We start from the raw sequence: 26,488 nt of genomic DNA, 5'->3' as shown, positions 1-26,488 counted from the left end.
TTTTATTTAGTTATTTATTTATTTATTTCAAACTAGTCCTAAAGCCCATGTACACGGCCCCCCGCACGCTCCTGCCCACGCTCTCTGTTGTCTGATCCTCATGGCCTTGACTGATCCTTCCTTACGACCAGATATGTTTGTCTCACGTGCAGTCTCTACTGTGCATGATTGCATCGGACAAACATACCTGGCCTTTTATATTATAGGATAGACATCCAATGCAACATTAAACAACTTTCTGTGGGAACGAGTGTCCACTGCCTATGAACCAGTATGTAACAAATACTAACTGAATAGACATCTACTTAATGCTAGTTTCACTTTAAATTACTTCCTTACCTTTTTCATGCAAAAATATGTTTAAACATGATTAAAGGGACAGACTACAATAGAATATTGTTTTAAAAGATAGATAATCATTGTATTACCCATTCCCCAGTTATGCATAACCAACACAGTTATATTAAAGGGATAGTCTAGTCAAAATGAAACTTTCATGATTCAGATAGAGCATGCAATTTTAAGCAACTTTCTAATTTACTCCTATTATCAATTTTTCTTTGTTCTCTTAGTATCTTTATTTTAATGTAAGCATAGAAGCCGGCCCATTTTCAGTTCAGCACCTGGGTAGCGCTTGCTGATGTTTACTGCACTTTCATGCCATCTATCACAGAAGTAATCCAATGATAAATCAGATGATAAAAAAGTTAATTAATCAATTAATTAAATTAATTAGTCAATCAGCTAAAATAATCTGGTTGGCAATAGCTGGTTCTGGCAAATTAAATGCAATAATCTCCAAAATAAGTAATTTTGCCCATTGCATAATCTATCTGGCTTAATGGATCCATGAAGAACTTTAAGTTGGAAATTGACTTAGGAAGCTTCTGAACTATTGTATAGCAGGAATTTTAATGTATATGTGTTCTGGAAAATGGGCAATCTGGTTATGTCACTAGATGCCAGATACACAAGTCTGCTGCATGAAGCTATATGAAAAAAAAAAAGCTGTAGGTAAAGCACATTAACGCTAAAAAACATAAAGCCCCCAGGCTTTGGGATTTCTAAAAGGTCAGTCTGTTGTAGAGAGCCACTAGGATGAGCAAAGAAAAAAAAAAGTGTACTTTAATTTACTGTAGTTTATTGGTCATATGACATATTGCACAGCTTCCTATATATCTACACTTTCCCTTTAAGAAATATAAGACCACCAAAGCCCTGCAACAGAAAGCCATACAATCTTGTGGACTGCCTTGGCACACTAAACTCCACCCTTAAACTGTTTTTAAAGCCATGCCCCCTTTCCAGTTATGTTAAGATTTAATGCTATACAGAGTCTTCCATAACCACCAAATTCTTCTGCGAAGTGAAGCTTTGTTTTTTTAAAATTTATACCATCTACATACTTTGAACTGCTGTGTTACTAAGTTTACAGTTATCTGGATCATTTGATATTTGCTGTACAGTGAGGATTTAATGCTAATTTAACAACACCATAGTATTTATAACTAGGCACACAAGCTGGTGGCAGATGGGTGGTGGCATATTTTAAGATGCGTGTATGGGCATACATACTGCATCTTGATTCCTGCTGGGGTGCACATCCCTGCATGTTCTTGCTACCACCACCTGGTAAATGCAATTCTGTGCTGGGTAGAGGTAAATAAAATTGCACACAAAGTTGGCATTAGAGGAAATGTGATGTTAGTTACCTTTTCCCAGAACAGGGATGTATTTGGTGTGTGGGTGGAGAGAGCATGTGGCAACCGATTATGGGGTGCACAAAGGATTTATTTGCTCTATAGTAACCAGGAGTGAAATTACTATGTTGTGTCTGAAGACACAGGGTTAAATACAGTCCCCTGAAACATTTCTGGCAGACAGGAGGTTAAATCATTGCTGTCTGTATCTTACTGACAGAAAGATAGTTCCATAATTTTGCTCATTGCCTTACTGGCAGAAAGGAGTTAACATTTGCTCAGTTTTGAGAAGCATATGGGGCAAAAATGATATAATATTTGAAAGTGTGTGTTGGATGGGGAAGGGGGTCACAAAACCTACATGTTACAATTTCTATAATTCACAATGATCAATTCATGAAAGTCAATAATTTAACTATATTAAATAAACCAGCAGTATGCAGCCTCCTTCAAAACATTACCAGAGAAAAAAAAAATGTTCCAGGAAAAATGAAATCAGGAAATTGTATGTATTTCACACACATAAGATATATATATATATATACACACACACACACATATATATAGAAAATATGAGCAACTGGAGAGCACTCGCACAACTAGGTCAGCCTGCCAGGGTGCAGGCAAAAACATGAATAGAAATAGACAAATGGCTTGCTCTCACTGGACTTTTAAAAAACGTTTCTTTATTTTGTGATGTTTCGGGGACCGTATCCCCTTCCTCAGACAAAGAAACACAGTGGAATACATTCATTTATAGAAACAAACAACCAATGAAACCAAAACCCCACCCCCTGAATAAAAAAAAAACACCAAGTGGTAGTCATAGCAACCAGTGAAAACAACATTATACACGACCACATAGCTCACCCAATAAGGCAGCAAGAAACAAAGTGACACTTAACACAAAAAAGAAAAAAATTAGTGTGGACTACAAAAATGAATATATGCACAATCATATATAGGTTAAGGCATGCAAATGTATACATACTAGATTTGAAAGTCAATTCAAGCAGCGTACACTGTGTGAGGATTTAATGTATAGTGTACGCTGCTTGAATTGACTTTCAAAACTAGTATGTATACATTTGCATGCCTTAACCTATATATGATTGTCATATTGTCATGATTGATATGAAATATCACAAATAAAGGCACGTTTTTTAAAAGTCCAGTGAGTGCAACAAGCCATTTGTCTATTTATATATATAGATTTTTTTTTTCAGATCCTCAGAGTTCTTTGCCATGAGGTGCCATGTTGAACTTCCAGTGACCAGTATGAGAGAGTGTGAGAGCAATAACACAAAATTTAACACACCTGCTCCCCATTCACACCTGAGACCTTGTAACACTAACGAGTCACATGACACCGGGGAGGAAAAATGGCTAATTGGGCCCAATTTGGACATTTACACTTAGGGGTGTACTCACTTTTGTTGCCAAAGGTTTATACATTAATGGCTGTGTGAGTTATTTTGAGGGGACAGCAAATTTACACTGTTATACAGGCTGTACACTCTTTACATTGTAGCAAAGTGTCATTTCTTCAGTGTTGTCACATGAAAAGATATAATAAAATATTTACAAAAATGTGAGGGTTGTACTCACTTTTGTGGGATACTGTATATATTCCAACAGACAAATGCACTCACAGGTCTTGTACAAAGAAAACAAAAAATGTATTGGAACATTTTCAGAGATACAATCTCCTTAATCAGCATCTGTTAAATGTTTTGGTTTTCTTTGTACAAGACCTGTGTGTGCATTTGTCTGTTGGAATATTTGATTGCATTTTTGCACCCAGGCAGCTGGCTTCTGGTGGGTTGGTTTGAAGATTGGATTGCAGCTATATATATATATATATATATATATATATATATATATATATATATATATATATATATATATATATATATATATATATATATATATACACACACTATAATTTTACTACACTTTTATAGGTAGCCAGCATACATACCAGTGAACAAGACATCCTTCACCTTTAAGGCGGCATTCGTGGATGAATCCTGTACTTTCTTTAAAATGCTGAATTCTGAAAAACAAAAAAGATCATCTATATTTAACAATATCTATATATAACTATATCTCTACACATATATATATAATCGTCACAGGGCAAACATGTTGATGCCTACACTCACATGGAGTTTAATGTATGCAGTGTTACAATGTACTTGTTCTTCTGCTTTTGAAAATAAAAACAAGCTGTTAAGGAATTAAATAAAATAAAATAATAATCTAATGATAAATAATAAAATGGATATAAGCCACTTGCTCTGTTTGCTGGTAGCATAGACATTCTTGGCTATATTCACACCTTTGTATAGTCAATAGCAATTTCATAGTCATATAGTCATTGATACTTCTTATATCATATTTAATGAATTCTCAATAATCAATACATTTTCTAGTTTATACTATACACATTCAAATATCTGGTGCTTTAGTTCTATTTTATGCCACTATTTAAATAAAAATCCTAATACTGCTAACTATATATAACTCGCTTCAGGAGACTGAGCCCCATGTATAGATGGATTTGTAAACAAACTTGGAATCATGTGTAGTCGGGGAACAGCATGGTTCATTAATAGCATGGTCTTTGGTCAGTAAGATATAATTTCAAAGGATAATTACACTCAATAGAAACCATCAGACAAATCCTGAACATGTTTATACATGACTCATAGCATTTCTATAATGCTATGTAACACAAGGTAAAATAACGGGAGGAACAAAATATATCATTAAAGAAAAACATAATTTATGTAAGAACTTACCTGATAAATTCATTTCTTTCATATTAGCAAGAGTCCATGAGCTAGTGACGTATGGGATATACATTCCTACCAGGAGGGGCAAAGTTTCCCAAACCTCAAAATGCCTACAAATACACCCCTCACCACACCCACAAATCAGTTTAACGAATAGCCAAGAAGTGGGGTTATAAGAAAAAAGTGCGAAAGAATATAAAATAAGGAATTGGAATAATTGTGCTTTATATAAAAAAATCATAACCACCACAAAAAAGGGCGGGCCTCATGGACTCTTGCTAATATGAAAGAAATGAATTTATCAGGTAAGTTCTTACATAAATTATGTTTTCTTTCATGTAATTAGCAAGAGTCCATGAGCTAGTGACGTATGGGATAATGACTACCCAAGATGTGGATCTTTCCATGCAAGAGTCACTAGGGAGGGATAAAATAAAGACAGCCAATTCCTGCTGAAAATAATCCACACCCAAAATAAAGTTTAATGAAAAACATAAACAGAAGATTCAAACTGAAACTGCTGCCTGAAGTACTTTTCTACCAAAAACTGCTTCAGAAGAAGAAAATACATCAAAATGGTAGAATTTAGTAAAAGTATGCAAAGAGGACCAAGTTGCTGCTTTGCAAATCTGATCAACCGAAGCTTCATTCTTAAACGCCCAGGAAGTAGAAACTGACCTAGTAGAATGAGCTGTAATCCTTTGAGGCGGAGTTTTACCCGACTCGACATAGGCATGATGAATTAAAGATTTCAACCAAGATACCAAAGAAACGGCAGAAGCTTTCTGGCCTTTTCTAGAACCGGAAAAGATAACAAATAGACTAGAAGTCTTTCGGAAAGACTTAGTAGCTTCAACATAATATTTCAAAGCTCTAACAACATCCAAAGAATGCAACGATTTCTCCTTAGAATTCTTAGGATTAGGACATAATGAGGGAACCACAATTTCTCTACTAATGTTGTTGGAATTCACAACCTTAGGTAAAAATTCAAAAGAAGTTCGCAACACCGCCTTATCCTGATGAAAAATCAGAAAAGGAGACTCACAAGAAAGAGCAGATAATTCAGAGACTCTTCTGGCAGAAGAGATCGCCAAAAGGAACAAAACTTTCCAAGAAAGTAATTTAATGTCCAATGAATGCATGGGTTCAAAAGGAGGAGCTTGAAGAGCCCCCAGAACCAAATTCAAACTCCAAGGAGGAGAAATTGACTTAATGACAGGTTTTATACTAACCAAAGCTTGTACAAAACAATGAATATCAGGAAGATTAGCAATCTTTCTGTGAAAAAGAACAGAAAGAGCAGAGATTTGTCCTTTCAAAGAACTTGCGGATAAACCTCTATCTAAACCATCCTGAAGAAACTGTAAAATTCTCGGAATTCTAAAAGAATGCCAAAAAAAATGATGAGAAAGACACCAAGAAATATAAGTCTTCCAGACTCTATAATATATCTCTCTAGATACAGATTTACGAGCCTGTAACATAGTATTAATCACAGAGTCAGAGAAACCTCTTTGACCAAGAATCAAGCGTTCAATCTCCATACCTTTAAATTTAAGGATTTGAGATCCTGATGGAAAAAAGGACCTTGCGACAGAAGGTCTGGTCTTAGCGGAAGAGTCCACGGATGGCAAGAGGCCATCCGGACAAGATCCGCATACCAAAACCTGTGAGGCCATGCCGGAGCTACCAGCAGAACAAACGAGCATTCCTTCAGAATCTTGGAGATTACTCTTGGAAGAAGAACTAGAGGCGGAAAGATATAGGCAGGATGATACTTCGAAGGAAGTGATAATGCATCCACTGCTTCCGCCTGAGGATCCCGGGATCTGGACAGATACCTGGGAAGTTTCTTGTTTAGATGAGACGCCATCAGATCTATTTCTGGAAGATCCCACATTTGAACAATCTGAAGAAATACCTCTGGGTGAAGAGACCATTCGCCCGGATGCAACGTTTGGCGACTGAGATAATCCGCTTCCCAATTGTCTATACCTGGGATATGAACCGCAGAGATTAGACAGGAGCTGGATTCCGCCCAAACCAGAATTCGAGATACTTCTTTCATAGCCAGAGGACTGTGAGTCCCTCCTTGATGATTGATGTATGCCACAGTTGTGACATTGTCTGTCTGAAAACAAATTAACGATTCTCTCTTCAGAAGAGGCCAAGACTGAAGAGCTCTGAAAATTGCACGGAGTTCCAAAATATTGATCGGTAATCTCACCTCCTGAGATTCCCAAACTCCTTGTGCCGTCAGAGATCCCCACACAGCTCCCCAACCTGTAAGACTTGCATCTGTTGAAATTACAGTCCAGGTCGGAAGAACAAAAGAAGCCCCCTGAATTAAACGATGGTGATCTGTCCACCACGTTAGAGAGTGTCGTACAATCGGTTTTAAAGATATTAATTGAGATATCTTTGTGTAATCCCTGCACCATTGATTCAGCATACAGAGCTGAAGAGGTCGCATGTGAAAACGAGCAAAGGGGATCGCGTCCGATGCAGCAATCATAAGACCTAGAATTTCCATGCATAAGGCTACCGAAGGGAATGATTGTGACTGAAGGTTTCGACAAGCTGAAATCAATTTTAGACGTCTCTTGTCTGTCAAAGACAGAGTCATGGACACTGAATCTATCTGGAAACCCAGAAAGGTTACCCTTGTCTGAGGAGTCAATGAACTTTTTAGTGAATTGATCCTCCAACCATGATCTTGAAGAAACAACACAAGTCGATTCGTATGAGATTCTGCTAAATGTAAAGACTGAGCAAGTACCAAGATATCGTCCAAATAAGGAAAACCACAATACCCTGTTCTCTGATTACAGACAGAAGGGCACCGAGAACCTTTGTAAAAATTCTTGGAGCTGTAGCTAGGCCAAACGGCAGAGCCACAAACTGGTAATGCTTGTCCAGAAAAGAGAATCTGAGGAACTGATAATGATCTGGATGAATCGGAATATGCAGATATGCATCCTGTAAATCTATTGTGGACATATAATGCCCTTGTTGAACAAAAGGCAAGATAGTCCTTACAGTTACCATTTTGAACGTTGGTATCCTTACATAACGATTCAATATTTTTAGATCCAGAACTGGTCTGAAGGAATTCTCCTTCTTTGGTACAATGAAGAGATTCGAATAAAACCCCAGCCCCTGTTCCAGAACTGGAACTGGCATAATTACTCCAGCCAACTCTAGATCTGAAACACATTTCAGAAATGCTTGAGCTTTCACTGGATTTACTGGGACACGGGAAAGAAAAAATCTCTTTGCAGGAGGTCTTATCTTGAAACCAATTCTGTACCCTTCTGAAACAATGTTCTGAATCCAAAGATTGTGAACAGATTTGATCCAAATTTCTTTGAAAAAACGTAACCTGCCCCCTACCAGCTGAGCTGGAATGAGGGCCGCACCTTCATGTGGACTTAGAAGCTGGCTTTGCTTTTCTAGAAGGCTTGGATTTATTCCAGACTGGAGATGGTTTCCAAACTGAAACTGCTCCTGAGGATGAAGGATCAGGCTTTTGTTCTTTGTTGAAACGAAAGGAACGAAAACGATTATTAGCCCTGTTTTTACCCTTAGATTTTTTATCCTGTGGTAAAAAAGTTCCTTTCCCACCAGTAACAGTTGAGATAATAGAATCCAACTGAGAACCAAATAATTTGTTACCCTGGAAAGAAATGGAAAGTAGAGTCGATTTAGAAGACATATCAGCATTCCAAGTTTTAAGCCATAAAGCTCTTCTAGCTAAAATAGCTAGAGACATAAACCTGACATCAACTCTGATAATATCAAAAATGGCATCACAGATAAAATTATTAGCATGTTGAAGAAGAATAACAATATTATGAGAATCATGATCTGTTACTTGTTGCGCTAAAGTTTCCAACCAAAAAGTTGAAGCTGCAGCAACATCAGCCAATGATATAGCAGGTCTAAGAAGATTACCTGAACACAGATAAGCTTTACTTAGAAAGGATTCAATTTTCCTATCTAAAGGATCCTTAAAGGAAGTACCATCTGACGTAGGAATAGTAGTACGTTTAGCAAGGGTAGAAATAGCCCCATCAACTTTAGGGATTTTGTCCCAAAATTCTAATCTGTCAGACGGCACAGGATATAATTGCTTAAAACGTTTAGAAGGAGTAAATGAATTACCCAAATTATTCCATTCTCTGGAAATTACTTCAGAAATAGCACCAGGAACAGGAAAAACTTCTGGAATAACCACAGGAGATCCTCAATTTCTAAAGCAATTAGTACTTCTTTAAGTAAAGAACGAATAAATTCCATTTTAAATAAATATGAAGATTTATCAGCATCAACCTCTGAGACAGAATCCTCTGAACCAGAAGAGTCATTAGAATCAGAATGATGATGTTCATTTAAAAATTCATCTGTATAAAGAGAAGTTTTAAAAGATTTTTTATGTTTACTAGAAGGAGGAATAACAGACATAGCCTTCTTGATGGATTCAGAAACAAAATCTCTTATGTTATCAGGAACATTCTGAACATTAGATGTTGATGGAACTGCAACAGGTAATGGTACATTACTAAAGGAAATATTATCTGCATTAACAAGTTTGTCATGACAATTAATACAAACAACAGCTGGAGGAACAGCTACCAAAAGTTTACAGCAGATACACTTAGCTTTGGTAGTTCCAGCACCAGACAGCGATTTTCCTGAAGTATCTTCTGACTCAGATGCAACGTGAGACATCTTGCAATATGTAAGAGAAAAAACAACATATAAAGCAAAATTGATCAAATTCCTTAAATGACAGTTTCAGGAATGGGAAAAAATGCCAAGGAACAAGCTTCTAGCAACCAGAAGCAAAGAAAAATGAGACTTAAATAATGTGGAGACAAAAGCGACGCCCATATTTTTTTAGCGCCAAATAAGACGCCCACATTATTTGGCGCCTAAATGCTTTTGGCACCAAAAATGACGCCACGTCCGGAACGCCAACATTTTTGGCGCAAAAGAACGTCAAAAATGACGCAACTTCCGGTGACACATATGACGCCGGAAACAGAAAAGATTTTTTGCGCCAAAAAAGTCTGCGCCAAGAATGACGCAATAAAATGAAGCATTTTCAGCCCCCGCGAGCCTAACAGCCCACAGGGAAAAAAGTCAAATTTTTAAGGTAAGAAAAATAATTGATTCAAGTGCATTATCCCAAATATGAAACTGACTGTCTGAAAATAAGGAATGTTGAACATCCTGAGTCAAGGCAAATAAATGTTTGAATACATATATTTAGAACTTTATTAAAAAAGTGCCCAACCATAGCTTAGAATGTCACAGAAAATAAGACTTACTTACCCCAGGACACTCATCTACATGTTTGTAGAAAGCCAAACCAGTACTGAAACGAAAATCAGCAGAGGTAATGGTATATATATAAGAGTATATCGTCAATCTGAAAAGGGAGGTAAGAGATGAATCTCTACGACTGATAACAGAGAACCTATGAAATAGACCCCGTAGAAGGAGATCACTGCATTCAAAATAGGCAATACTCTCCTCACATCCCTCTGACATTCACTGCACGCTGAGAGGAAAACCGGGCTCCAACCTGCTGCGGAGCGCATATCAACGTAGAATCTAGCACAAACTTACTTCACCACCTCCATAGGAGGCAAAGTTTGTAAAACTGATTTGTGGGTGTGGTGAGGGGTGTATTTGTAGGCATTTTGAGGTTTGGGAAACTTTGCCCCTCCTGCTAGGAATGTATATCCCATACGTCACTAGCTCATGGACTCTTGCTAATTACATGAAATAAATGTACCATATCTTGGCTTATGTCCTTACGTAGTACTAAATAATGGGGCTGTACCTTTTAGATAGGGCTGTAGAGAAAACCTAGTCTTATATTTTTGTGTATACAACAATTTTAACTATATTCATTATCTTTACACCATAGATATAAATATGTCATGAGAGAGAACCAAAAAAATGCTACATATTTGATTGAAATAGGTAAAAAGTTGTAACGACAAATGCTTCAGAAAGCCTGAAACAAAAACAAAAACAAAAAAAAAAAAACATACGAGACTGGCTAAAGAACTAGCTTATCCCAATAGAAAACCAGAAAAATTAAAAGTTATTGGAACATACAAATGTAGAAGTGCTAGAGCGTTGTAATGTTGCACTACTGCTTGCATATAACTAGAGGTTGCTCACAATCTTGAGGTGGCTTTCTTTAGATAATGATTTCTGAACCTCAGTGAGTATTGCCAGTGTGTTTATCCAGTGATCACAATCCTTAAATGCTTCTCCATAGAGCTGAAGCTCGAAATCTTTTAACTCCCAAAAACAACACAAAGGACTTTATGTACAAAGCAGCATATGATGGTTTTGATGCCTTGCAGAGCTATCTGAGCAGCAGTAGTCATTTGACCGTTGCTTATTACGCTTCTCCCACCTCAAAGGGACATTTCTCAACAATAATATAAAAAGTGCTGCAGATAAACAATAAAAATAGCTGATTGTGATTGTTTCATGTAATTAAAGGGCTGATTTGCAGCTGTTAACATGCCAATAATGGTTAAGCAATAGATTATGATCAATCCCTATGTGATTAACCCCTGCAAAGAGGTCATATTTAAAGTCACCTCCAGAGCAGCAGTGAGACAATAACAAGAGGCATATGTGTGTAGCCACCAATTGTGGTGACATATTCACATAGCTGGCATATTCACATAGCTGGTTTTAAAATCCCTTCCCCCTAGATACACCTTTCTCTGTCTGAGCTAGGTGTTAAAAGACACTTCCATTAACCTTGACTGGCATGTGATAGGCCAAACCCTTTTGAATTAAGAATAAAATTGGGAAACACTTTCTCTCTCTACTTATCTTGTTCCTGCTGAAAAGATGGCTGATGTTGGACACATTGGAGAATTTGGCTAAGTATATTCCTTGGATAAATTCTGTGATTAGTTTATTTAATTAGCAGTGTTGCACAAATTAAGGTTGTTGCCCTGTAATAATTATTTGGACTGTTTTGCTGTAAAATATATGTGTGTGTATATATATATATATATATATATATACACATATATATATACACAGTATATCTGTAAATATAGTCCTCTTATTACAATATATATTGAGTCCTAATAAATTATTTTGAAACAATGGAGACCCTTTTACAGTGTTTATTTCGCGTAACTTAATTGTAATGGTTTAGAGGGTTTTTACATAGAATTATATATTTAGTGGTTTAAATTTAAAAATCTAGATACACATTTTTACCACCACACCAATAATCAGCTAACTCAACCCTAACTCAACCAGTAGTACATTTCTGATCATGAGCATACCTAGGTATGCTCTTCAACAAAGAATCTAAATGACAGGAACAAGATACTCAAACGAGAGGAACAAAAATAATGAGGAAGGTCAACTAGGATGGACATTTTTAAAACTAATGGATGTGTTATTCACATGTTCCTCCAATGAGGATGCAGAGTTAGTGAAGTAACTAATAGTAAGTATTAAATAAAATTACTGTAATCATAAGTCTATAAAAACAAATTTTTGGGCAAAAAGCTCACATGGCAGGAATACATTTATAAATAATTCATTCTTAAATTACCACTAAGCACAGTAGAATGCCATAATCAGTAAATACATACTAAAGACAATGCAAAAGCACTTAGTTTAAACTTCAAATGAGTAGTAGATTTCTTACTGACACATTTTAAAGTTAGTTCTATTTTCCTTCCACTGCATCATGTGACAACCATCAGCCAATCACAAAATGCATATGGAAGTGAATTGGAAAATTGTTTAAAATTGCATGCACTATCTGAATCATGAAAGTTTATTTCTGATTTTAGCATCCCTTTAATAATGACTAAAAAAACTAAACATAGATGTGTTTGCATTCAGTTTCATAGAAAAAATACAGAAATTCACTAAATCCCTGGCATATGGCAATTAGGAACATGTCACATCTATTTCTGCTTGTTTCGATGTCTAATAACTTTCTTCTTTCATTGTTACTTCAGTTTCATTTAACCATAGTTCAGTTTGTCGATTATGGATTTCAGTTTTACCCACACAATCAAATCAATAAACATTCATATTCTCCTACTGCTGATATGAAAGAGAAAAAACAAAACAATTACAGATATACAAGTAAAACATGTAGTGTAACATTTACAAACAAAAACAATTAGAGGTCAGCTTTAGTGACAGTAAGTTCTAGCTATCCTCATAATGCTACTGAAACATGAGAGAGAATATTTCATGATTTTGTCCTTTCATTTTCTTACTATCTCAGGTCTAAAAAAGAAGATTCACAAGAAAGATCCTGTCTCAATGTCAGTTTGCCTAAACCTAACATACATCAAGCATTTTAATTCATGGTTAAGGAGCAGCGGCTGAGGTCATGACTTGTATATAGTTATACAGTAGATTCTCTCTCACTACTATGCAGGGCCGGTTCTAGGATTTTTGGCTACACAGGCAAACACACATTTTGTCGCCCCCCCCCCCCCCATTTTTTTTTTTTATATATATTTCATTACTGTTCTAGTAATTTGTAATAGCTATAATTGTTAATTTCTGCATGACAATGTCCTAAAGTGGTGGCTCTGCACAAGATACCAGTTAACAAAATGTACCTACACACACACATACATACATACTCATACACATAGATATTTTCACACATACACATTTACACACATACAGACACACTCATGCAGACAAATTTACACACACACATTTATACATACATGCACACATATTTAAACCTTTATTTATACACACATATTATTATACACATTTACACCAAAACAATACATATTTACACATATTTATGCACACATATTTACACACACAACCACATACACATTTATACACATATACATACACGCACATATATATATATATATATATATATATATATATATATATATATATATATACACACACGCAAGCATACACAATGACACAGACACAAACAGACATATAATCAAACACACATACACATTCACAGAAACACACAAATACACACACAAACATATTCTGCCATAAACAATGTCCAACAATGTACTACAGTTGTTACAGATGTTCCTATAGGTGTAGCCTCTTAATCTCTATACCACTGGCTTGCATAGCTCTATAAAGACTCAGACTAATCATTGTTTATTAATAAGAATTCCTGGATGGCTCTTGGCTGTATTATTATTTAATTCTAAACCACAAAACTAATGCTATATAACAGTCAGTGTCACAGACCAGTGAGACCACAGTTTCCTTTTTATATATATTTGTTCATATAAATCTAATGGCACCATTTTTTTTCTTTCAACAGCACTAGCACACAGCACTACACATGGTGCCATTAGATTTATATGGAAAAAAATAAATATATAAAAAAAGGAAACTGTGGTCTCACTAGTCTGTGACACTTATATAGCATTAGCTTTGTGGGTTTAGAATTAAATAATAATACAGCCAGGAGTCATCCAGGAATTCTTATACATAAATGAAGATTAGTCCTGAGTCCTATAGAACTAGGCACTGTTGCACACTTGCACAGTCAGAGTCAGACATGATCTGTTCAATACTTCAGACAGTGTCTACTCTGAAATAATACAGCCAGGACACAGGAGCCAACCAGGAATTCTTATAAATAAATCATAGGATTTTTTCTACCTTAATTCCGATTGGCTGATAGAATTCTATCAGCCAATCGGAATCTAAGGGACGCCATCTTGGATGACGTCACTTAAAGGAACCTTCATTCGTTGGGTAGTCATTGGAAGAAGAGGATGCTCCGCGTCGGAGGTCTTGAAGATGGACCCGCTCCCCGCCGGAAGGATGAAGATAGAAGATGCCGTCTGGATGAAGACCTTCTGCCAGTCTGGAGGACCACTTCTGCCGGCTTAGATGAAGACATCTTGTTGCTTGGATGAAGACTTCTCCCGGAAAGTGAATCTTCGGGGGTTAGTGTTAGGATTTTTTTAAGGGTGTATTGGGTGGGTTTATTTTTTAAGTTAGGGCTTTGGGCCTGCAAAAGAGCTAAATGCCCTTTTAAGGGCAATGTCCATCCAAATGTCCTTTTCAGGGCAATGGGGAGCTTAGTTTTTTTAGTTAGTATTTTATTTGGGGGGTTGGTTGTGTGGGTGCTGGGTTTTACTGTTGGGGGGGTTGTTTGTATTTTTTTTTACAGGTAAAAGAGCTAATTACTTTGGGGCAATGCCCCGCAAAAGTCCCTTTTAAGGGCTATTGAAAGGTTTAGTTTAGGCTAGGGTTTTTTTTTAGGGGGGGGGGGCTTTTTTATTTTGATAGGGCTATTAGATTAGGAGTAATTAGTTTAAAGATCTGTAATTAGTTTTTTTATTTTCTGTAATTTAGTGTTTTTTTTGTAATTTAGCTAATTTAATTTAATTTATTTAATTGTATTTAATGTAGGGAATTTATTTAATTATAGTGTAGTGTTAGGTGTTAGTGTAACTTAGGTTCGGTTTTATTTTACAGGTAAATTTGTATTTATTTTAGCTAGGTAGTTATTAAATAGTTAATAACTATTTAATAACTAGTCTACCTAGTTAAAATAAATACAAACTTGCCTGCAAAATAAAAATAAACCCTAAACTAGCTACACTGTAACTATTGGTTATATTGTAGCTAGTTTAGGGTTTATTTTATAGGTAAGTATTTAGTTTTAAATAGGAATAATGTAGTTAATGATAGTAATTTTATTTAGATTTATTTAAATTATATTTAAGTTAGGGGGTGTTAGGGTTTGGGTTAGACTTAGATTTAGGGTTTAATACATTTAATATAGTGGCGGCGACGTTGGGTACGGCAGATTAGGGGTTAATAAGTATAATGTAGGTGGCAGCGATGTTAGGAGCGGCAGATTAGGGGTTAATATTATTAAACTAGTGTTTGCGAGGCAGGAGTGCGGTGGTTTAGGGGTTAATATGTTTTTTCTAGTGGCGACGATACCCGGAGCGGCAGATTAGGGGTTAAAAATGTTATTATAGTGTTTGCGATGCGGGAGGACCTCGGTTTAGGGTTAATAGGTAGTTTATGGGTGTTAGTGTACTTTTTAGCACTTTAGTTATGAGTTTTATGCTACAGCATTGTAGTGTATAACTCATAACTACTGACTTTAGAATGCGTTACGGATCTTGGAGGTAGAGGTGTACCTCTCACTTTTTGGCCTCCCAGGACAGACTCGTTAATACCGGCGCTATGGAAGTCCCATAGAAAGGGTTTACAAAGTTTATGTAAGTCGTTTTTGTGGTAAGGCCAAACAAGTATGCGGTGCCCCTAAACCTGAAAGACTCGTAATAGCAGCGGTAGGGAAAAAGGAGCGTTAGGACCTGTTAACGCTGCTTTTTTTACCTCACCTTAACGCACAATTCGTAATCTAGCCGTTAACTTGCTCAAGCAGGAGCCCCAAAACGTTGCTCTTCAAATAAAGGTTAGCTTTTCTATATGAGTGCCACCTTCATGTGCTTTTTTTTGAAGTTTATACTTTGGGCTTTTTTGAGGGGAGCCTGGGAAGGTGTTGCACCCTGATACAAACTGATATTCTGCTTTAATTAAGGTGATGTGCAGATCCTATGCATTTTGGACAACGACCTTTCTCTAGAACACAATTTAAAAAGATTGCATGCCCCTAATGCAACCCCAGGCATTTATGTTTAGACTAAGAATTCAGTTTAAACCTCTGATTCTAGCAACCAATTGTTCTAAAACTTTGCTTATTTAACAAACGTACCAAAATAAATGCTGAGTCATTTAAGATTTTTTTTCTCAAGGTGTCATGCTAGAAACAGTTATGTAAATCTATTTGAAAACCCTAATAAGCTATACACATAAATTAGTTTGGCTACATTCTGGGGTTCTATAACACTTAAATTCATGTATGTTGTGCACAAAGTTTAATAAAAACAAAATTAAATATTTTTAAGAAAATTACTTAAATTGCCAAAATATATTCTAAAAGAAGTGGTTACTTACAAATTTTTGATTTGGTGAATCAGACGCAGGAATGCAGAGATATTTCATGCCCTGTACAGATATACAAAAAATATCAACATATTAATAGGGAATATCATTCAAGAGTCGTAAAAATCTGATATAGCTACAATGATTGCTAGTATATTTATTTATGACAAATAGATACAGATTTACATAACACGTAGTTTTACATAACAGTTGCTAGGTTACAACAAATCTAGAGCTAAACCCCGCAAAACAATCAATGGAATGCTAACCAGATTACTTTGACCCCCATCTTAAATTACAAACGCTAGGATTTACTATTGAAACAAATAAAGGGGCACTTTCATTAATTCATGAAGTATAAGATACTTCATGTAGAAAGCTCCTTTATTTGATCAATCGATCGCTGCTCTTAGCTCCTACAGCAACCCACAGCTAAAAGATTTTTTGGCTAAGAGGTGACGTTTTCACACTCTTAGCCAATAGGCTTGCGGTAAATCAGGCTTGGCGGCCATGGATTTACAGCACGGCTATTGCTAAGAGGTGAAAACGTCACCTCAGCCAATTTTTTTTTTTAGCCGTGCGCATGCTATAGGAGCTAAGAGCGGCGATCGGTTGAATCAAATAAAGGAGCTTTCTACATGAGTATCTTATACTTCATGAATGAATGAAAGTGCCCTTTATTTGTTTCAATAGTAAATCCTAGCCGTTTATAATTTAGATGGGGTCAAAGTAATCTGGTTAGATTTCCATTGATTGTTTTGCGGGGTTTAGCTCTAGATTTGTTTGTAACTAGCAACTGTATGTTAAAAACGTGTTATGTAAATCTGTATCTATTTGTCATAAATAATATACTAGCAATCATTGTTAGCTATATCAGATTTTTACGACTCTTGAATGATATTCTATTAATATGTTGATATTTTTTGTATATCTGTACAGGGCATGAAATATCTCTGCATTCCTGCGTCTGATTCACCAAATCAAATTTGTAAAGTAACCACTTCTTTTAGAATATATTTTGGCAATTAAGTAATTTTTCTTAAAAATATTTAATTTTGTTTTTATTAAACTTTGTGCAAACATACATGAATTTAAGTGTTTATAGACCCAGAGATGTAGCCAAACTAATTTTGTGTATAGCTTATTAGGGTTTTCAAATAGATTTACATAACTGTTTCTAGCATGACACTTGAGAAAAAAAATCTTAAATATGACTCAGCATTTATTTTGGTACGTTTGTTTAAAATAGCAAAGTTTTAGAACAATTTGGTTGCTAGAATCAGAGGTTTAAACTGAATCTTGTCTAACATAAATGCCTGGGGTTGCATTAGGGGCATGCAATCTTTTTAAATTGTGTTCTAGAGAAAGGTCGTTGTCCAAATGCATAGGATCTGCACATCACCTTAATTAAAGCAGAATATCAGTTTGTATCAGGGTGCAACACCTTCCAGGCTCCCTCAAAAAAGCCCAAAGTATAAACTTCAAAAAAAGCAATGAGGTGGCACTCATATAGAAAAGCTAACCTTTATTTGAAGAGCAACGTTTTGGGGCTCCTGCTTGAGCAAGTTAACGGCTAGATTACGGAAGTGTGCGTTAAGGTGAGGTAAAAAGCAGCGTTAACAGGTCCTAACGCTCCTTTTTCCCTACCGCTGCTATTACGTGTCTTTCAGGTTTAGGGGACCGCCATACTTGTTTGGCTTTACCACAAAACGACTTACATAAACTTTGTAAACCCTTTCTATGGGACTTCCATAGCGCCGGTATTACGAGTCTGTCCTGGAGGCCAAAATGTGAGAGGTACCCTCTACCTCCAAGATCCGTAACGCATTCTAAAGTCAGTAGTTATGAGTTATACACTACAATGCTGTAGCATAAAATCATAACTAAAGTGTGCTAAAAAGTACACTAACACCCATAAATACCTATTAACCTTAAACGGCGGTCCTCCCGCATCGCAAACACTATAATAACATTTTTAACCCTAATCTGCCGCTCCGGGTATCGTCGCCACTAGAAAAAACATATTAACCCTAACCACCGCACTCTGCCTCGCAAACACTAGTTTAATAATATTAACCCCTAATCTGCGCTCCTAACATCGCTATGCACCTACATTATACTTATTAACCCTAATCTGCCGTACCCAACGTCGCCGCCACTATATTAAATGTATTAAACCCTAAATTAAGTCTAACCCAAACCCTAACACCCCTAACTTAAATATAATTTAAATAAATCTAAATAAAATTTACTATCATTAACTACATTATTCCTATTTAAAAACTAAATACTTACCTATAAATAAACCCTAAACTAGCTACAATATAACCAATAGTTACAGTGTAGTTAGTTTAGGGTTTATTTTTATTTGCAGGCAAGTTTGTATTTATTTTAACTAGGTAGACTAGTTATTAAATAGTTATTAACTATTTAATAACTATAGCTAAAATAAATACAATTTACCTGTAAATAAAACCGAAACCTAAGTTACAACTAACATAACACTACACTATAATTAAATAAATTCCCTACATTAAATACAATTAAATAAATTAAATTAAATTAGCTAAAATTACAAAAAAAAACACTAAAATTACAGAAAATAAAAAAACTAATTAAGATCTTTAACTAATTACTCCTAATCTAATAGCCCTATCAAAAATAAAAAAGCCCCCCCCCCTAAAAAAAAACCCTAGCCTAAACTAAACCTTTCAATAGCCCTTAAAAGGGACTTTTGCGGGGCATTGCCCCAAAGTAATTAGCTCTTTTACCTGTAAAAAAAAATACAAACAACCCCCCAACAGTAAAACCCAGCACCCACACAACCAACCCCAAATAAAATACTAACTAAAAAAAACTAAGCTCCCCATGCCTGAAAAGGACATTTGGATGGACATTGCCCTTAAAAGGGCATTTAGCTCTTTTGCAGGCCAAAGCCCTACTTAAAATAAACCCACCAATACACCTTAAAAAAATCTAACACTAACCCGAAGATTCACTTTCCGGGAGAAGTCTTTCCAAGCAACAAGATGTCTTCATCTAAGCCGGCAGAAGTGGTCCTCCAGACTGGCAGAAGTCTTCATCCAGACGGCATCTTCTATCTTCATCCTTCGGCGGGGAGCGGGTCCATCTTCAAGACCTCCGACGCGGAGCATCCTCTTCTTCCAATGACTACCCAACGAATGAAGGTTCCTTTAAGTGACGTCATCCAAGATGGCGTCCCTTAGATTCCGATTGGTGATAGAATTCTATCAGCCAATCGGAATTAAGGTAGAAAAAATCCTATGATTTATTTATAAGAATTCCTGGTTGGCTCCTGTGTCTGGCTGTATTATTTCAGAGTAGACACTGTCTGAGTATTGAACAGATCATGTCTGACTCTGACTGTGCAAGTGTGCAACAGTGCCTAGTTCTATAGGACTCAGACTAATCTTCATTTATGTATAAGAATTCTGGATGACTCCTGGCTGTATTTTATTTAATTCTAAACACAAAGCTAATGCTATATAAGTTCACAGGACTAGTGAGACCTCAGTTTCCTTTTTTTATATTTATTTTTTTCCATATAAATCTAATGGCACCATGTTGTAGTGCTGTGTGCTAGTGTGTTGAAAGAAAAAAAATGGTTGCCATTAGATTTATATGAACAAATATATATAAAAGGAAACTGTGGTCTCACTGGTCTGTGACACTGACTGTTATTATTAGCTTAGTTTTTGTGGGTTTAGAATTAAATAATAATACAGCCAAGAGCCATCCAGGAATTCTTATTATAAACAATGATTAGTCTGAGTCTTTATAGAGCTATGCAAGCCAGTGGTATAGAGATTAAGAGGCTACACCTATAGGAACATCTGTAACAACTGTAGTACATTGTTGGACATTGTTTATGGCAGAATATGTTTGTGTGGTATTTGTGTGTTTCTGTGAATGTGTATGTGTGTTTGATTTATGTCTGTTTGTGTCTGTGTCATTGTGTATGCTTGCGTGTGTGTATATATTATATATATATATATATATATATTTATATATATATATATATGTGCGTGTATGTATATGTGTAAATGTGTTGTGGTTGTGTGTGTAAATATGTGTGCATAAATATGTGTAAATATGTATTGTTTTGGTGTAAATGTGTTAATAATATGTGTGTATAAATAAGGTTTAAATATGTGTGCATGTATGTATAAAGTGTGTGTGTGTAAATTTGTCTGCATGAGTGTGTCTGTATGTGTGTAAATGTGTATGTGTGAAATATCTATGTGTATGAGTATGTATGTATGTGTGTGTGTAGGTACATTTTGTTAACGGTATCTTGTGCAGAGCCACCACTTTGGACATTGTCATGCAGAAATTAACAATTATAGCTATTACAAATTACTAGAACAGTAATGAAATATTATAAAAAAAAAAAATGGGGGGGGGGGGGGGCGACAAAATGTGTGTTTGCCTGTGTAGCCAAAAATCCTAGAACCGGCCCTGCATAGTAGTGAGAGAGAATCTACTGTATAACTATATACAAGTCATGACCTCAGCCGCTGCTCCTTAACCATGAATTAAAATGCTTGATGTATGTTAGGTTTAGGCAAACTGACATTGAGACAGGATCTTTCTTGTGATCTTCTTTTTTAGACCTGAGATAGTAAGAAAATGAAAGGACAAAATCATGAAATATTCTCTCTCATGTTTCAGTAGCATTATGAGGATAGCTAGAACTTACTGTCACTAAAGCTGACCTCTAATTGTTTTTGTTTGTAAATGTTACACTACATGTTTTACTTGTATATCTGTAATTGTTTTGTTTTTCTCTTTCATATCAGCAGTAGGAGAATATGAATGTTTATTGATTTGATTGTGTGGGTGTAAAACTGAAATCCATAATCGACAAACTGAACTATGGTTAAATGAAACTGAAGTAACAATGAAAGAAGAAAGTTATTTAGACATCGAAACAAGCAGAAATAGATGTGACATGTTCCTAATTGCCATATGCCAGGGATTTAGTGAATTTCTGTATTTTTTCTATGAAACTGAATGCAAACATCTATGTTTAGTTTTTTTAGTCATTATTAAAGGGATGCTAAAATAGAAATAAACTTTCATGATTCAGATAGTGCATGCAATTTTAAACAATTTTCCAATTCACTTCCATATGCATTTTGTGATTGGCTGATGGTTGTCACATGATGCAGTGGAAGGAAATAGAACTAACTTTAAATGTGTCAGTAAGAAATCTACTATCATTTGAAGTTTAAACTAAGTGCTTTTGCATTGTCTTTAGTATGTATTTATGATTATGGCATTCTACTGTGCTTAGTGGTAATTTAAGAATGAATTATTTATAAATGTATTCCTGCCATGTGAGCTTTTTGCCCAAAAATTTGTTTTTTAGACTTATGATTACAGTAATTTTATTTAATACTTACTATTAGTTACTTCACTAACTCTGCATCCTCATTGGAGGAACATGTGAATAACACATCCATTAGTTTTAAAAATGTCCATCCTAGTTGACCTTCCTCATTATTTTTGTTCCTCTCGTTTGAGTATCTTGTTCCTGTCATTTAGATTCTTTGTTGAAGAGCATACTAGGTAGGCTCATGATCAGAAATGTACTACTGGTTGAGTTAGGGTTGAGTTAGCTGATTATTGGTGTGGTGGTAAAAATGTGTATCTAGATTTTTAAATTTAAACCACTAAATATATAATTCTATGTAAAACCCTCTAATACCATTACAATTAAGTTACGCGAATATAAACACTGTAAAAGGGTTCTCCATTGTTTCAAAATAATTTATTAGGAATCAATTATATATTGTAATAAGAGGACTATATTTACAGATATACTGTGTATATATATATGTGTATATATTATATATATTATATACACACACATATATTTTACAGCAAAACAGTCCAAATAATTATTACAGGGCAACAACCTTAATTTGTGCAACACTGCTAATTAAATAAACTAATCACAGAATTTATCCAAGGAATATACTTAGCCAAATTCTCCAATGTGTCCAACATCAGCCATCTTTTCAGCAGGAACAAGATAAGTAGAGAGAGAAAGTGTTTCCCAATTTTATTCTTAATTCAAAAGGGTTTGGCCTATCACATGCCAGTCAAGGTTAATGGAAGTGTCTTTTAACACCTAGCTCAGACAGAGAAAGGTGTATCTAGGGGGAAGGGATTTTAAAACCAGCTATGTGAATATGCCAGCTATGTGAATATGTCACCACAATTGGTGGCTACACACATATGCCTCTTGTTATTGTCTCACTGCTGCTCTGGAGGTGACTTTAAATATGACCTCTTTGCAGGGGTTAATCACATAGGGATTGATCATAATCTATTGCTTAACCATTATTGGCATGTTAACAGCTGCAAATCAGCCCTTTAATTACATGAAACAATCACAATCAGCTATTTTTATTGTTTATCTGCAGCACTTTTTATATTATTGTTGAGAAATGTCCCTTTGAGGTGGGAGAAGAAGCGTAATAAGCAACGGTCAAATGACTACTGCTGCTCAGATAGCTCTGCAAGGCATCAAAACCATCATATGCTGCTTTGTACATAAAGTCCTTTGTGTTGTTTTTGGGAGTTAAAAGATTTCGAGCTTCAGCTCTATGGAGAAGCATTTAAGGATTGTGATCACTGGATAAACACACTGGCAATACTCACTGAGGTTCAGAAATCATTATCTAAAGAAAGCACCTCAAGATTGTGAGCAACCTCTAGTTATATGCAAGCAGTAGTGCAACATTACAACGCTCTAGCACTTCTACATTTGTATGTTCCAATAACTTTTAATTTTTCTGGTTTTCTATTGGGATAAGCTAGTTCTTTAGCCAGTCTCGTATGTTTTTTTTTTTTGTTTTTGTTTTTGTTTCAGGCTTTCTGAAGCATTTGTCGTTACAACTTTTTACCTATTTCAATCAAATATGTAGCATTTTTTTGGTTCTCTCTCATGACATATTTATATCTATGGTGTAAAGATAATGAATATAGTTAAAATTGTTGTATACACAAAAATATAAGACTAGGTTTTCTCTACAGCCCTATCTAAAAGGTACAGCCCATTATTTAGTACTACGTAAGGACATAAGCCAAGATATGGTACATTTATTTCATGTAATTAGCAAGAGTCCATGAGCTAGTGACGTATGGGATATACATTCCTAGCAGGAGGGGCAAAGTTTCCCAAACCTCAAAATGCCTACAAATACACCCTCACCACACCCACAAATCAGTTTTACAAACTTTGCTCCTGGATGGGGTGGTGAAGTAAGTTTGTGCTAGATTCTACGTTGATATGCGCTCCGCAGCAGGTTGGAGCCCGGTTTTCCTCTCAGCGTGCAGTGAATGTCAGAGGGATGTGAGGAGAGTATTGCCTATTTTGAATGCAGTGATCTCCTTCTACGGGGTCTATTTCATAGGTTCTCTGTTATCAGTCGTAGAGATTCATCTCTTACCTCCCTTTTCAGATTGACGATATACTCTTATATATATACCATTACTCTGCTGATTTTCGTTTCAGTACTGGTTTGGCTTTCTACAAACATGTAGATGAGTGTCCTGGGGTAAGTAAGTCTTATTTTCTGTGACATTCTAAGCTATGGTTGGGCACTTTTTTAATAAAGTTCTAAATATATGTATTCAAACATTTATTTGCCTTGATCAGGATGTTCAACATTCCTTATTTTCAGACAGTCAGTTTCATATTTGGGATAATGCACTTGAATCAATTATTTTTCTTACCTTAAAAATTTGACTTTTTTCCCTGTGGGCTGTTAGGCTCGCGGGGGCTGAAAATGCTTCATTTTATTGCGTCATTCTTGGCGCAGACTTTTTTGGCGCAAAAAATCTTTTCTGTTTCCGGCGTCATATGTGTCACCGGAAGTTGCGTCATTTTTGACGTTCTTTTGCGCCAAAAATGTTGGCGTTCCGGACGTGGCGTCATTTTTGGTGCCAAAAGCATTTAGGCGCCAAATAATGTGGGCGTCTTATTTGGCGCTAAAAAAATATGGGCGTCGCTTTTGTCTCCACATTATTTAAGTCTCATTTTTCTTTGCTTCTGGTTGCTAGAAGCTTGTTCCTTGGCATTTTTTCCCATTCCTGAAAACTGTCATTTAAGGAATTTGATCAATTTTGCTTTATATGTTGTTTTTTCTCTTACATATTGCAAGATGTCTCACGTTGCATCTGAGTCAGAAGATACTTCAGGAAAATCGCTGTCTGGTGCTGGAACCAAAGCTAAGTGTATCTGCTGTAAACTTTTGGTAGCTGTTCCTCCAGCTGTTGTTTGTATTAATTGTCATGACAAACTTGTTAATGCAGATAATATTTCCTTTAGTAATGTACCATTACCTGTTGCAGTTCCATCAACATCTAATGTTCAGAATGTTCCTGATAACATAAGAGATTTTGTTTCTGAATCCATCAAGAAGGCTATGTCTGTTATTCCTCCTTCTAGTAAACATAAAAAATCTTTTAAAACTTCTCTTTATACAGATGAATTTTTAAATGAACATCATCATTCTGATTCTAATGACTCTTCTGGTTCAGAGGATTCTGTCTCAGAGGTTGATGCTGATAAATCTTCATATTTATTTAAAATGGAATTTATTCGTTCTTTACTTAAAGAAGTACTAATTGCTTTAGAAATTGAGGATCTCCTGTGGTTATTCCAGAAGTTTTTCCTGTTCCTGGTGCTATTTCTGAAGTAATTTCCAGAGAATGGAATAATTTGGGTAATTCATTTACTCCTTCTAAACGTTTTAAGCAATTATATCCTGTGCCGTCTGACAGATTAGAATTTTGGGACAAAATCCCTAAAGTTGATGGGGCTATTTCTACCCTTGCTAAACGTACTACTATTCCTACGTCAGATGGTACTTCCTTTAAGGATCCTTTAGATAGGAAAATTGAATCCTTTCTAAGTAAAGCTTATCTGTGTTCAGGTAATCTTTCTTAGACCTGCTATATCATTGGCTGATGTTGCTGCAGCTTCAACTTTTTGGTTGGAAACTTTAGCGCAACAAGTAACAGATCATGATTCTCATAATAATGTTATTCTTCTTCAACATGCTAATAATTTTATCTGTGATGCCATTTTTGATATTATCAGAGTTGATGTCAGGTTTATGTCTCTAGCTATTTTAGCTAGAAGAGCTTTATGGCTTAAAACTTGGAATGCTGATATGTCTTCTAAATCGACTCTACTTTCCATTTCTTTCCAGGGTAACAAATTATTTGGTTCTCAGTTGGATTCTATTATCTCAACTGTTACTGGTGGGAAAGGAACTTTTTTACCACAGGATAAAAAATCTAAGGGTAAAAACAGGGCTAATAATCGTTTTCGTTCCTTTCGTTTCAACAAAGAACAAAAGCCTGATCCTTCATCCTCAGGAGCAGTTTCAGTTTGGAAACCATCTCCAGTCTGGAATAAATCCAAGCCTTCTAGAAAAGCAAAGCCAGCTTCTAAGTCCACATGAAGGTGCGGCCCTCATTCCAGCTCAGCTGGTAGGGGGCAGGTTACGTTTTTTCAAAGAAATTTGGATCAAATCTGTTCACAATCTTTGGATTCAGAACATTGTTTCAGAAGGGTACAGAATTGGTTTCAAGATAAGACCTCCTGCAAAGAGATTTTTTCTTTCCCGTTGTCCCAGTAAATCCAGTGAAAGCTCAAGCATTTCTGAAATGTGTTTCAGATCTAGAGTTGGCTGGAGTAATTATGCCAGTTCCAGTTCTGGAACAGGGGCTGGGGTTTTATTCGAATCTCTTCATTGTACCAAAGAAGGAGAATTCCTTCAGACCAGTTCTGGATCTAAAAATATTGAATCGTTATGTAAGGATACCAACGTTCAAAATGGTAACTGTAAGGACTATCTTGCCTTTTGTTCAACAAGGGCATTATATGTCCACAATAGATTTACAGGATGCATATCTGCATATTCCGATTCATCCAGATCATTATCAGTTCCT

At 35.8% G+C, this 26,488-nt stretch overlaps 1 protein-coding gene across 1 annotated transcript in view; it reads right to left on the bottom strand.

Annotated features, from left to right (window-relative positions):
• LOC128643759 (dual specificity protein phosphatase 22) overlaps positions 1 to 22,059 on the bottom strand; it is a 34,313-nt gene extending 12,254 nt beyond the window's left edge. Inside the window, exons 1-2 of the mRNA XM_053696578.1 lie at positions 21,932 to 22,059; positions 3,682 to 3,756 (exon numbers count right to left, since the gene is read on the bottom strand). Of these exons, the coding sequence (XP_053552553.1) occupies positions 3,682 to 3,756; positions 21,932 to 22,059 (203 nt within the window). The remainder of the gene's footprint in view (positions 1 to 3,681; positions 3,757 to 21,931) is intronic.
• Between the last annotated feature and the right edge of the window lie 4,429 nt (positions 22,060 to 26,488).

The sequence above is a fragment of the Bombina bombina genome, unplaced genomic scaffold, assembly GCF_027579735.1.
Source record: "Bombina bombina isolate aBomBom1 unplaced genomic scaffold, aBomBom1.pri scaffold_1042, whole genome shotgun sequence".
In the NCBI taxonomy this organism is placed as follows: Eukaryota; Metazoa; Chordata; class Amphibia; order Anura; family Bombinatoridae; genus Bombina; species Bombina bombina.
This window is presented reverse-complemented; position numbering and strand designations above follow the sequence as displayed.